The sequence below is a fragment of the Eleutherodactylus coqui genome, chromosome 2 (assembly GCF_035609145.1).
Source record: "Eleutherodactylus coqui strain aEleCoq1 chromosome 2, aEleCoq1.hap1, whole genome shotgun sequence".
Lineage (NCBI taxonomy): Eukaryota > Metazoa > Chordata > Amphibia > Anura > Eleutherodactylidae > Eleutherodactylus > Eleutherodactylus coqui.
The window spans coordinates 61832703-61847173 of NC_089838.1; the positions used below are offsets into that span (position 1 = coordinate 61832703).

The 14471-nt window shown below is 40.4% G+C and overlaps 1 protein-coding gene across 1 annotated transcript in view; it reads left to right on the forward strand.

Moving 5' to 3' along the window:
• The window catches only part of FSTL4 (follistatin like 4), an 846999-nt gene that overhangs the window by 328911 nt on the left and 503617 nt on the right, over positions 1-14471 (forward strand). Inside the window, exon 3 of the mRNA XM_066591052.1 lies at positions 5296-5544. Coding sequence (XP_066447149.1) covers positions 5296-5544 — 249 coding nt within the window. The remainder of the gene's footprint in view (positions 1-5295; positions 5545-14471) is intronic.

Genomic DNA, 14471 nt, shown 5'->3' on the forward strand with positions numbered 1-14471 from the left:
TCTTCTCTGCCACAGCTGTAACAGCTGTGGCAGAGAAGAACGATGTTTGCCCATTGAATTCAATGGAGCCGGCAATACAGCCGCTCCTTTGAAAGCAATGGGCTGCCGGCGTGCGCGGGGTGAATTGTCAGGAAGGGCTTAAATATATAAGTCCTTCCCTGCAATTCATCCTGAAATGTGTTAAAATAAAAAAAAATTGTATACTCACCTTTCCGCTGCAGCCGGAGTCCAGCCGCGGCTGCTGTCAGTTCTCCTGAACTGCTTCTCGGCACTATTCAGCCGGCGGGGCTTTAAAATCCCCGCCTGCTGAATGATCTGCCTCTGATTGGTCACAGCCCTGACCAATCAGAGGCAGGTTTCACTCACACACCCATTCATGAATTCATGAATGGGTGAGTGACTGCTGCCTCTCAGCGCTGAGCCAATCAGGGGCAGGTCTGACTCACATCCATTCATGAATTCATGAATGGGTGTGAGTGAGACATGCCTCTGATTTGCTCAGCGCTGAGCCAATCAGGGGGCAGGTCTGACTCACACCCCCTTCACACCCACTGCAGGACGGCCGCGCGGAGCTCCGGCTGCCGGGAGAAGGTGAATATATATATATTTTTTATTTTTACACATTTTAGGATGAATTGCAGGGAAGGGCTTATATATTTAAGCCCTTCCCGACAATTCATCCCGGGCTCGCCCGCAGCGCATTGCTTTAAATGGAGCCGGCTCTATTGCCGTCTCCATTGAATGCAATGCGCTGGAGAGCTCCGGCCCGTTTCTAATGAAACGCAGCTAGGAGCAGATTTTCGGGCGATTTGCGGGCGACTTGCGCGCACCGGTCACGCGATTTGCGGATGCGCATCCGTCATGCGATCCACAAATCGTGCGAAAAAACGCCCGTCTGACTAAGGCCTTACAGCGAACATTCATACATGCAAAGGAAAAATTTGCAGCATTTTCACATCAAAAACCAGGGTCAGATTACGCTGCGGGTTGCCACATGCAGAATCTGACCCATTCGTGTGCAGGTAGCCTTATTGTTTTTGGGGGGGAAGCAAAATGAACAAAATAAGCATTTGCATCCATTTTTTAGTTATGTTTTTTAACGTTTTTTTCCGTGAAGGATAAATAGTGTGCCTATTGTTTGCAACCTGTTGTGTTAAGTACCCCCCAGCCAGGACATAAACTTACATCCTGTGACGCAAAGGGGTTAAAGAGGACCTTTATGTCTGCTGTTATGTCTGTTGTATATTCCCTTTGTTAATCCTCTTGGAATCTATGAAATATTGGGCATTGTCGACTGTAGAGTAACACACCCTATCAACAACAGGAATGGTAACTCCCAGTTGTCAATTTAGTCATAAATGTTTCGGAGGAATAATAGAGGAAGCGCCTAATGCAGAGTTGTCAGAAAAGAATAGTTACATCAGTGCAGTTTGTCAGGAGAGCCGACACGGCTTCTTCAAAAACCATTTTCAGTTTAATTGGCATATGCTTAGCATTACAAAATATCAAATGCTTAAAATATCATCATTTTCGCTCCGAATCTCTTCAAGCTGTTTTCTGTCCAATTCAGTCATTTTCTTTTATAACACAACAGTGTCTTTGGAAGCCTTTCAGATATTTCCACCACATATGTTTCCAATTTGAAAAGCTTTGTTTATTTGTTTGAAGTGCGACAGCAATTTAGCGTGAACCGTAAATATAGATATTAAATAAACGGCAACTCATAAGAGCCCAGATTGAGCGTATTTAATTTTATCGATGAACAGATGTTTTTTGAAGGATACCTGAATTGAATGAAAAAGCAGGTTATTTATTGCAGAATGGTACTATACAGAGTGATTGTGGTACCGGAAGGTATTACAGTATATCACCTGCCTGCTCCCCTATAATAGATGCATTGTCCATTATTATTAGCAATAATAATCAGAATGATATTTTAGGGCCATATATAGAATTTACAGTATTCATATGTATCACACCCACTTTGGAATGGAAACATGTGTTAACACAACAGATATAGAAAACAAATTGCTATGGTAAAATTGCCCCAGTCATCATGTTCACATGGCAGTTTGGTGACATAAGGCCTTTGACTGTCATGAGTAAGCAAGAATTACGGACGTCGTTTTGATGCATCTAAAGAACCCATGGTTTCCTATCGGTTCTTTCAGATGAACGATTTTTTGATGCAGCGAAAAAACTGTGCGCCAAAAGATTTTTTTTGATACCAAAAGATAGGATATGTCCTATCTGCTAATGGCACAGCGCCGGCAACTCCCATAGACATCTTTGGGAGCCAGCAAGCAAAGGGAGGGGGTGGGGGGAAAAGGAGGGAGAGTGGCATTCTCGCTAATAGCAACCGCGACAAGCTGGTGGCCGCTATTCATTCCTCCGATTTAACGCTCAGACAGCTGTGCTGTTTTAGCCTGGCTATTTGAGCGTTAAAACTATGCTCATGTGAAAGAGCCCTAATATTTTTTTTCACCACGAATTACAAATACTTCTTAAATTGCTTTCAAAAACCAGTTTTCATTAACTCTAATTAATCATAAGTTAGGGGGTTTTCCATGGAAAAGCTATCGATAATCTATCATCAGGATAGGTTATCAGTAGATGATTTGCTAGGATTTGCCGCTAAGGACCCTGGCTGAACAGCTGATCGGGTGCCCGCAGTTAGCACTGGTACACACAGGAGTGGAAACTACATTTCCAATCCCCGTGTAGTGGCCAGCGCTTATAACTGCAGGTTCAGCTCCCAATGATTTTAATGAGACCACAGAGTGCAGTTACAAGTGTTGGCCACTACACAGGGGTCAGAGCAGCAGCTTCCACTCTATACTCCTATGTGTAGCAGTGCTGACAGCAGGCACCCGATCAGCTAATTGGCTGGGGTCCCCAGTGGTGGACCCCAGCCAATCAGCTATTGATGACCTATCTGAGAATGCAAATAAAGGTAACATAAATAAGGTGATATATATGTCATCAATAGTATTTTCTTGGAAAACCCCTTTAATAGATGGAGGTCCCCAGTGTGACATCCTCTATTAGTCAGAGTGACAGAACAGCTACTAAAGAGCATCTCTCAGTCAAGTTCATACAATTCACAGACAGCCCATTGCTTTCAGAGAGAACTGTGTAATTGCTCATTTTAAATATAATGGCATTTCAGGGAATTTATCAAAAATGACATCCCCTTTAAGAGAATTCATATTTCCTGCTTGTTTCTGAATTAACAATATTTATTAAGGCATTACATAGCAGAGTATTTGATTATTAGCATCCCAACACACAGACCAGCAGTAATCCGCAAGCATTGATTCATTCCAACTGCCCTGATATCTTTGTTCCAGTACAGAAACATCCTGGTGGAATCTTTCCAGATTCTTTTTCTTCTCAAAAAAAGAAGCAGATCCCTCTGAAAACCTCTGTACTGTGAGACCTTGACATCACGTTGGAGAAGATTCCATCGCTGTAGTCTTGACCCTAGAAGTTCCGCCTTCTTCTTTAACAAGTCAAGGTCTCGAATGAGATCACTCAATTCCGCTTGAATCAGTCTGTGTGGTGTATCATCTTTTACCTCAAAGTCAGGGTCATGGGATGTGGAAGGCTTGTTGGGTTCTTCTTTTTCCACACTTTCTTCATTTTCTACTTCAAGCTCATATTTTTGGGGTGGAGTAGGAACTGCTAAACTATCTGAATGTGGAATAAGTCAAATAGCAGATGGAAGATTAGGGTATTGAACTGTTCCTGTTTCCTTCATTGACAATCCTGGCTTTATAGGCGGAGTCAAGCAGAAATAGCAGTCATCTGTATGGTTTGTAGGCTCCTGCCAAACCATAGGCACAGCAAAAGCCACAGATTGTTTTTTATTGTTCAGCCATTCTCGTAGTTTAACTGAACAAGAGTTGCAACATATATGTGGAGCCCATGACTTATCCTGGTCCCCTACCTTCATACTAAAATAATGATGATAGGCAGTCTTCACAAGAGGCATCAGACTGCATTTCTGTGACAAAAATGTTATTTCACCAGAAATGTAACAAACATTATTCACTAAATTTACACATTTGCGGGGCATTTTGGTATAGCAAATTTTACACTTCAAAAGCACTCCAAAACCAGAAATTCTGAAAAAAGAAAACCAGAAACAATATGAAACTCAGTCATAGTAACATCTATTATGTTTATAACCTACAAACATAAGAAGAACGTTGTGTTATGTCAGTTGAGAGGTGTGACAACTCCCCCCCTCCCAAAAAAAAAAAATTCCCACAAAAAATTAGATAAACTCTAAAAAGTAACATGTCACTCACTGTATCTCCAAAGCAAGAGTTAATTGGTCATCATTTTTATTGTGATTTTTGAATTCAGCAGATGGAAATATATAATAATACACTAATTTTGAGCCCGAAACAAAATCATTGTTCGGCTGTGTTACTTAACTGGAAAATGTGATGCCTCCAGCAGTTCTTATTGCTCTGTGTATGTTGTTACCTTAGTGCCAGACAAACTGGCTTCAAAGGAGTGTAATAATCTGAAAGCAGTAGCTAGAGGGGCGTTTTAGGAAATTTCATCTAATCTGGCTATCCAAGTATTTGCTCAATAATTTTGTTGTGTATAACCAACTGTTGGAGACATTCACGCTACAACTAAGCATATTGAATGACATATTCAGCAACAATCTTTAAATGCATAATCCTGTTCTAATAAGAAACATTGGAGATCAGAGGGCATAAGGGAAGAGAAAAGTTGAATAGTTTCATGCTGCAGTTAGGCACCATGCACATCATAGCTATCATTAGCCAAGTATGTGCCAAAAGAGTGTCCTTATGGCATAATTTCACCAGTATATGTCTGTATACTATCTGAGTGTGGTAGCCATTCACTCTACAAGAATTTGGGTGACAGTGTCATGTCTGTACCTGCCTTAGATAACATTTTTCCCAATCCCCTTCATGGCCCCATATATGTTTTTCAAGTATGTTCACCAATTCTTACATGGATTGGTAGTGCAGCATATTTTTTTCTAGATTACTGTGAAAATGTGTAAAAAATATAATATCTCAGTATTGTTATACTAGAACCTTTTAGTATTTTGGACAATAATGTATTCTGCAGTCATAATATTTTTTAATTAAATATATAGTACATTATTGCTTATTTATATTTGATATAAAAGAAGAAGTCATTACAGTAATTCTGAATCAATATATAAACTCATATCTTACAAGAGAAGCAGATCATTATGGTTATCGCACTACATTGTCTTGACAGTTTCCTCCTCTTTTTTTGCAGTTAATGATAAAGAAGAAAAGATTTCTTCCCCGTGTGAAATGAAGTACTGTGGACAGGGGAAAAGATGCATTGTTAATCTAGAGTCTGGACTTCCAGAGTGTGTGTGTATGGAGAAATGCAAACCTAGGTATATGCCAGTTTGTGGATCTGATGGCAAATTTTATGAAAGCCATTGTGAACTTCATCGGACTTCCTGCCTACATGGAAAGAAAATATACATTGTGCACAGTAAAGACTGTTTTTTCAAAGGTAGGTCAACATGCATATTGATGTTTGATAGATATTTGCTAACTAAAATGCACATGTTCCACTGCTTTACAAGCTTCAGTAGACGTGGGACTTGTTTTATTCCATAGATTTGTGATTTTAAAGTTTAAGTAAAACTTTACTCTGTTGTGTCGCATTTACCAACAAATTAAGTCATCTTCTGGACCAATGGATCCTTATAAGCAGAATCTCCAGAGAACAAATTCTGGATGCTGTTAGAAAATTATACTTGAAGTGATCTTTCTAGTAGTTGAGGAATGGGTAACAGAGAGTACTATAATAATTTCTGCCCACTAGTCTGCATCTACCAAGATTTATGCTGAAACATGAGCTAAAGCACTAAGGGTGTCTTCATGGAATTAGCGCCATTACAACCATGTCAGTGAACTGACCTAAAACAAAGTCTTAACAACCATATCATGTACTGTATGAGGTAAGATTTAAAGTTTCAAATATTGAAAACTTAAAGGGAACCCTTCATCAGTTTTTTTACATGGTAAATCACCTACACTGCATTACGTCCGTGCAGGCCACGTGAACAACAATCTACACAAACACAACCCAAATAAGGGCTGGAGAGAAGAAAGGTGAGTAAGGAACCTTCATACATGCTAGACACTAACATCAAACATAAACTGGAGCATGCATACAAACAACAACAATGGGCAACAAATGCCAAAATACTTACTAATGTACCACAACACCCAGACAAATGGAAATAACTAATGAATTAGTATGTTTGAGGTATTGGTTAATATTTTGGCCAAAATACACAAGCTCACAAGCCCATGTCAAGGGTCCTTGTTGTCTTTTGAGTCCCTACTCTGACAAGACAACTAAATCCCAAAAAGAGAGTCTATAAGCTGGGCGATCATCCAAATAAGGACGGCTTCATACTGGAATCTAGGGGCCTGGCTCGCCCTAGATGGTAAGAGACCAGTACACAAGACGAGATAAAAACAACACACACACTGAATAGGGTAGTTCACACTAAATGCCTGAACATCTACAAATAGACACTGAATATGCCACTGTTCACACCAACAAACAAACAAGGGAATCCTACTCAGAACCTCATGCATGCAGCTTACAGCAAAGCAGAATATGCATGACTCCAAGCACCAGCGTTCTGAGAGAGAATGAGATAATGAATAAATGACCAGCTGGTATTTATGTGTAGAAGGCTTATGGTGATTGGCTGCCTGGAGCAATGCACCCCAAGCCAGCTCAATCATCCCACACCTGTAGAAATGTGTTCCTGGAACCCATAAAACTACAATTCCCAGGAGTACAAGATGGCACACTATTTAAAAAATGATGTCACATGTATACGCAAAGTTACTTTGTTGGAAAGCATACTTGTAAAGTCCAGGGATTTATTTTTCTCTTGCTGCATGCAAATTAAAGGCAATTGGTCCAGTGGGTGGGCCTGACCCTACTTGGGGGGCTGATGGACCAACTCTGATGCCTTGTGTACCTCCCCAAATATGCCCTCTTTGTGCCAGTGATGTGAAGACATTCTCTGCATCAGCGGCACATGGTCTCAATCTTGTGTAAGCACTTATGAACTCTGGGTCATGCATAGTTGGATTTGTGGAATCTATATACAATAGGGACAACGAACTGCGCATGTCCTGGTCCTGGAGGTCATGGAGCATGTATGAGGTATAGACTGTGGCCGCGTGGCCTCCACGTCACTGGCACAGAGATGAATGTGTTTGGGTAGGTACACAAGGCATCAGAGTTGGTCCGGCTTGCCCACCGCCCCAATCCTCCTTAATTTGCTTATGTCACTGGAAAAATAAAACCTGCATTTTACAGGAATGCTTTCAATATAATTTCCAACAAAGTAACTTTGTGAATGCACATGCCATCATTGTTTTAACTAATGTAGGTGGTTTACAATGTAAAAACTGATGGTAGGTTATCTTTAAGTTTTTCTTTAACATTTCAAAGTATTATAAGCTGAAATGTAATAATATAAGACAATAAAAGATTCATAATGATAAAATGAAACCAAATTAGCTGATGCAAGGGATTCTTATTTAACTAAAATATTTTATAAGGAGACGTCTTATTAATGTTATATATTTAATGCTGTATATAGTATGCATATTATATATCACATATATATTATACTATTATATCCTTTTATATTAATATTATACATTACAGATATTGGCACGTATAGTACTAGCGACAAAGTTTAAGGGGTTTTCTTATTTAAACATTTATAGGATATCTACAAAATATGCCATACATGTGAGGTAGATTGGTATCTCACCCCTGAGACCCATTTATTAGAATAATGGTGATTCCTAGCCAACAATGGCCATATCCAAGAGAAGGGTGAATGCAGAAGTGGCTGTGCGTGTATAGGACTATATCAGTGGAAGGATATGGGATATGGGAATTATAGAAACAGCTCATACTGTATGTGCTGCTTTCTCTACAATTAGCCACATTCTGGATATAGCAATCACTAGTTGTCTTTGGCTTGCAGAATGGGGATCAGAGTAAGCATACCTTTGAGACATTTATGGCATATTCTATGGCTAAAAACCTTTAAAGTAAGGGCAGACAATATATTTCTCCCTCTTGTTGATCATTACTCTTTAGAACACTAATTACATGGCTTGAATAATAATTCTACTGCTTGAATAATTCTGACAAAATTGATTTGGCAGTTAAGCAAAAACCTGTTTTGGATGTCACATCAAACCAAAATGCATGTTTGATGAGCCCAACCCACCCACAATGAGCTTAGATCAGTTCCAATGCTCGCTGCTATGTTCATTTCAGGCATCCACTTTTGAAAGTCATTAGTTGCTTTAATGAAGATTGATATCAGATGCTTTTTTGGATACATTTGTTGTTCACTGATACTTAAATATGATATATAATATGATACAAAAGGTACAGATGTTGAGTAAATTATTATTGCAGGTATAGGACTCAGCCCTGCCATTAATAATACAGAGACTTGACCCTAATGTTGGTTGTTGCATTGTTTTCACGTGACTTAAATGCTAACTGAATATATTTAATATGAAGGCAATATAGTTTTATTAATTTCATGCATACACTGTTTTCCCTATGCTATTCTAAAGAAATTGATTGAAAAGCATGCTAAATGGTGTAGCTTATACCTTTCATGCTGCATGCAGAAGTGAAGGGGAAAAAGGGAGAAAGCTGTACCTTTAAGGAAAAAATATCTTAGTAAACCAGTGAAACATTCAGGCTAGTTTCACACAAGCATTTTTTCGCGGCGATTTTGCCATGATAAAATGCCAGCTGAAAATCACAACCATCTGAAGCATTGGATTCCAATGCATTTATTCAGATGGGCAATTTTCTGGTGCATAAAATCGTCCGTCAGGAAAAGATAGCGCATACGGTGCACTTTCCGGCTGGCCACTTTTACGCCAGATGGAAAAAATAGGTCTTGTCCTATCTTTTTCTGAAATAAACCAACCGCTCCTTTAGACTCCTGTAGCAGCCTATGGGAACTGTCAGGAAAGGGAAGGGGGAGGGAGTTTAGCAGCGGCTCTCATAGGCTGGGGAGGGAGGGTAGGGAGTCTAGCATGACTAGCTAAGCTAAGATCCTGCCCCGTCCTGCCCCCTGCCCTTGCCATCAGCCGTCAGGGGGCAGAGAGGGGGTGGGAGTTTATGAGAGCTGAACTCTCTTCCCCCAGTCAACGGTATTTCGGGCTGCAGCGTATATACACTGCACCTGGCCATCTGAATGGGCGAGAAAATAGGAGATGCAGCCACAACTTGGTTGCTGCTGCCTCTCATTTATGCGATTTTCAACTGTGATTCAGGCGGCCAATAAGCGCAGCGCCCATGTGAAAGAGCCCTCAGAGTCATAGATAGGATGTATAAAATATAAAGCATGGCAGCATAAATGATGCAGACAGCTGTCTGCATAAAGAAGCCTTTATTATTCCATAGATAGATATATAGGCCACGTTTCGACCTTTCCGGTCTTTATCAAGCCACTATCAATAGATGCAGAGCAGTAGATCCATGTTCCGGATGAGAGTCATAGATAGGAATATCTTTCACCTGGCTGAGTTGTGCCATAATGTTGACATGATTAAGGTGCTGGTCCAGGGCTGAAAGACGTAACATTGTTCTCTTAATTGATCATGTGTTGAAATTATGCCACCTTATTAATTGAGAGCCTTTGATTTTCCTCTGGAACAAACAGCAAGCAACAGCACACATCTAGAGAAGCATTGATTTCTAGAGCCTTTAGTTCTATTAAACTTTGAAAAGTTCAATAATACTTATACCTATTAACAGGAAGCAAGTTTTTATAGCACATGAAAGGATCTACCTTTAAGGCTGCATTCAGACGAACGTATATCGGCTCGGTTTTCACGCCGAGCCGATATACGTTGTCCTCATGTGTGGGGGGGGGGGGGAGGATGGAAGAGCCAGGAGCAGGAACTGAGCTCCCGCTCCCTCTCTGCCTCCTCTTCGCCCCTCTGCACTATTTGCAATGGGGAGAGGCGGGTCGGGGGTGGGGCTACGTCCCGCGAATTAGCCCCACCCCCAGCCTGCCTCTCCCCATTGCAAATAGTGCAGAGGGGCGGAGAGGAGGCAGAGAGGGGGCGGGAGCACAGTTCCTGCTCCTGGGCTCTTCCAGCCTCCCCCCCCCCTGCACACGAGGACAACGTATATCGGCTCGGCGTGAAAACCGAGCCGATATACATTCGTCTGAATGCAGCCTTAAATATTGACGACCTGTCCACGTTGACTTCAGTGGGAGCCGTACCAGTACTAACAACCTAGACCACTGCAATGTTAATGGCGCTGTGTACTCCCTGCTCTGTACACACTGACAGCCACCCAAAGAACAGCTGATCACTGGGGGTACCAAGAGGCAAACTCCCACTGATCAACTATTTATAGTCTACTCTAAGGATAAGTCATCAATAGCCAAGACCTTATTGCTGTACAATTAAAATTTAAGAACTCTAATTTTCTTGTATCTTTCTTGCAATGTGGTTTAAGGTAAAAGTCACCTAATAGTAGGAAAGCCGAGTTCATTAGAGCTATAATCCCTTCTTGCTTTGTCAATTCAGGGGCTCAGTGCAACAATGGTAGATTCAACCCCCCTCCCCTTCCTCAGCCAAAAGTGAGATATCATCGGTAATGTACTATTCTGCTCTCTATGAAGAAAGGAGTACATTCTATTTTAAGAATAAAAAAGTTAATTCAGATACATGCACTACATGAACACTGATTTCAAAAACTATTTCTCAAAAATTGGGATGTGCCATTATTACACTGAGCTCCTCAATTCACATAGATTGCCAATGTAGACCCTTCGAGTACTTTCTCATGATACAGTAAAATAGTGTTTCTACCATTTGTTTGTCACTTTTAAGTTAATGTTAGAATATAAATACAAAGTGGTGACTGATTTCAAGTAATGCTTCACATAGCAAAACCATAGTAATTGCTGACTTTGGTGAACATAGCAAACCGCAAGCTTAAATATTGATAGCTAACTGAAATCTGGATTTTGGAAGAATTAGGAGCTTTAGAAAAGTGTTGGCATCAATAGAGTCTTGTCAAACAAATTTTCTTCCTCAGGAGATTTTAGAGAGCAGTGCCCTCTGGTTCCTTTCTAAAACTCTGTTCTTGCTTCTTGGCATCTCAACTGAAGAATTGCTTACTTGGCATCTGAAATCACTTTCAAATATATTTGAAAATCAAGCAGTAATTGAGCAAAATGTATTTTGAAGCTGCCCCAAAAATATATATCTTAGTGCAGGAAATTAGATGTGCAGTAGTTCCAAAATTTAATAGGAAAATAAAGACCCATAGAGATGCCAAATAATACCAAGAATCAAATTAATACATAAAACAAAAAGGGTTAAATAGAATTTATCATATGCTCATATATAAAAAGCCCTTGAACTGTCATCTGTCAAGATGGCAAAACACATTGTTAAGCTTTTTCTGTCTTGCTCATTTTTCAAAAGTGACAACATCTAGTTAAAACTATTAAAACTTAAGATATCACTAGAGGTGGGTTGACCATTCCAACACAAGGTCCATGGCCACTGAGAGCCCACAGCCCCAGAATCTAATATATTAAAGGTTAAAACCATGGGCTGCAAAAATTTACATAAATACCAATTAAGAGTCTTACGTTGATTCATCCTAAGTGTTTTACTATGATAACAATTTTTTTATGTGTGTTGATTCACCATAAGTGTTTTACTATGATAATTAAAGAAATGGGCTACTAATCAATTGGAATTGATTAGTGGCCCATTGCATTAATTTCCCAGGAGCCCAGACCAATCTCAATCTGACTTTTGTTATCATTCTGTCTTCTAAACCCCTAAGTAGGGGATCTATGTAATACAGCACTGGTAAATTTGATTTAGTAGCTGTAATGGTAGTCATATTGGTAGACATAGCATGTCAGCATGGCATATGACAATGAATGGCTGCAATAGTAAGGTCTTGACATCACTGCTGCCAGTGATTGGCTGTAATGATCACATATTTTATTAATATGTCATTGCTAGAGCAGGAAGAACAGAGACAGGGGGAGGGGGCCAAGGATGCATCGGCATGAGAGTGGCAAGGGATTGGCAAGGTAAATATTAGTTTGCTGTTATTTTATAACATTTTTGAAGCAGCTTTTAAAAAAAATCCTTGTGCTTGGACAACCCTTTTACTTATGATTTTACTGAAAGATTTTGCATGTGATCGGGAAAAATTGTCTTCTTTTTTTCCAGAAACAGCATCACTCTTAGCCACTTCTATATACAGTAAAATGTGTAAATGCATGAAGATCGTTTATAACCTCATCCTAGTGGTCAGATTATCCCTTCCACCATGATTGATCACTAGAGATGAGCGAGCACCAAAATGCTCGAGTGCTCGTTACTCAAGTCGAACTTTCAGTGATGCTCGAGAGTTCGTTTCGAGTAACGAACCCCATTGAAGTCAATGGGCGACTCGAGCATTTTTGTATATGACTGGTGCTCCGCTAAGGTTTTCATTTGTGAAAATCTTAGCAAATCACCAAAGTCATGTAAAAAACACAGAAATGGATAGGGCAGGCGAGGAGCAACATGCAGGGCTGCATTTCGGGCTCCAAGGTCTTACTATTAAGCCACAATAATAGTGAGTATATATTTTTTTTTACTTTTTACACATTTTAGGATGATTTTCAGGTAAGGGCTTATATTTTTAAGCCCTTCCCAAAAATTCATCCCGCACTTGCCGGCAGCCCATTGCTTTCAATGGAGCCGGCTGTATTGCCGGCTCCATTGAATTCAATGGGCTAACATCGTTCTGCCAGGACAAGGTGAGTATATTTTTTTTTTACTTTTTACACATTTTAGGATGATTTTCAGGTAAGGGCTTATATTTTTAAGCCCTTCCCGAAAATTCATCCCGCGCTCGCCGGCAGCCCATTGCTTTCAATGGAGCCGGCTGTATTGCCGGCTCCATTGAATTCAATGGTCAGTGCTCGTTTAATCGAGACGAGTACCGCGTGGTGCTTGTCTCAAGTAACGAGCATCTCGAGCACCCTAATACTCAAACGAGCATCAAGCTCGCACGAGTATGCTCGCTCATCTCTATTGATCACTTATCATCACCTATCCTATAGATAGATGATAAATGATTTTTGTGGTATAACCCTTCATTATACTTAAATATGGTTAAGCCACGATACTAGGTAATGTTTTGCTGAGGTTATTGTAGCACTGGAAAGGTCTTTTTGTTGCAGGAACTATTGGAGGAATTACTATGGAAAGCATTGTATTGAACTTTTATGAAGTGCTGTAAGGAGGCATACTTGATGCGTGGATCCACTGATTCACCAACGGATTTGGCTTTGGGCTAAAGCTGAGAGTGGATTCTAAGGGATCATGAGTTCTTCACCCATAACTCTCATAAGCAAATCAAGTCTTTCGCTCAGGGAGTTATCTGACTTAAAGATGTTGTATGAGATCACAGAAAATTGCCTTCTTTTCTCCAGAAACAGAATCACTCTTGCAAACTTTTACATACACTTACGAGGGTTATCCAATGAAAATGATCACCTCTCTCTTGCACTATCATTCATTTATCACCCATCTTATGAAAAGGTGATAAATAATTGTCATGAGAAAACCCTCTAATGTTTTAATGTGGCTGAGCTGCAATACTAGAATAACGTTTTGGTATTTGGGGGTTTACCATGGAGGGCACTGTGCTGAACATGTGTGATGTGCTGCAATAAAGCCTACATGAGGCCCCACTTTCTACAGGGTAACCCTATGCTGGGATCTTAGGGCAGTCTCCATTAGCAACAGTTGATGTGTAGATGAACTGATGTCACCAAGTGGCGGTACAAGGACAGCAGGCAGACAGCATAATCAGATGGAGTAAGGGTCATAACAGGCAGCTTACAGTCAGGAGCAGTCGATAGAGAGATGTCAGCGCAGGTATTAGACAAGAGAACACAGTAAAAAATACAAGTCTAGTGAGTAGCAATGATAACAAGAATATAACACCCTAGCAGAACACTAGCACCTATTAAACACTATTGTGTAGGCCATTAATATAAAATGATGGTCTATGCAATTATTATTCCAGGCCCTTTAGAAAGCAGAACTCCGCGCAGTGTTTGCAATCCCTGGCACAGTGCACAATTCTGGAGTGCAGAGGTAAGCAGGAAAAGGATCTCAGAACACAAAATTAGTATTCCTGTGGATTGTAACAAGGGCACTGTAGCATGCGCTGTTTGAAGAGGGTCCCTGTAGCAGGCATTATTTGGAGCCTTATGTAGAAGGCAATATTTGGATGGTCATTGTTGCTGACCCAGTGCGGAGAGTCCCTATGGATTTCACTGTTAAGAGAGGAACTTTATATTGCATTGTGGCAGT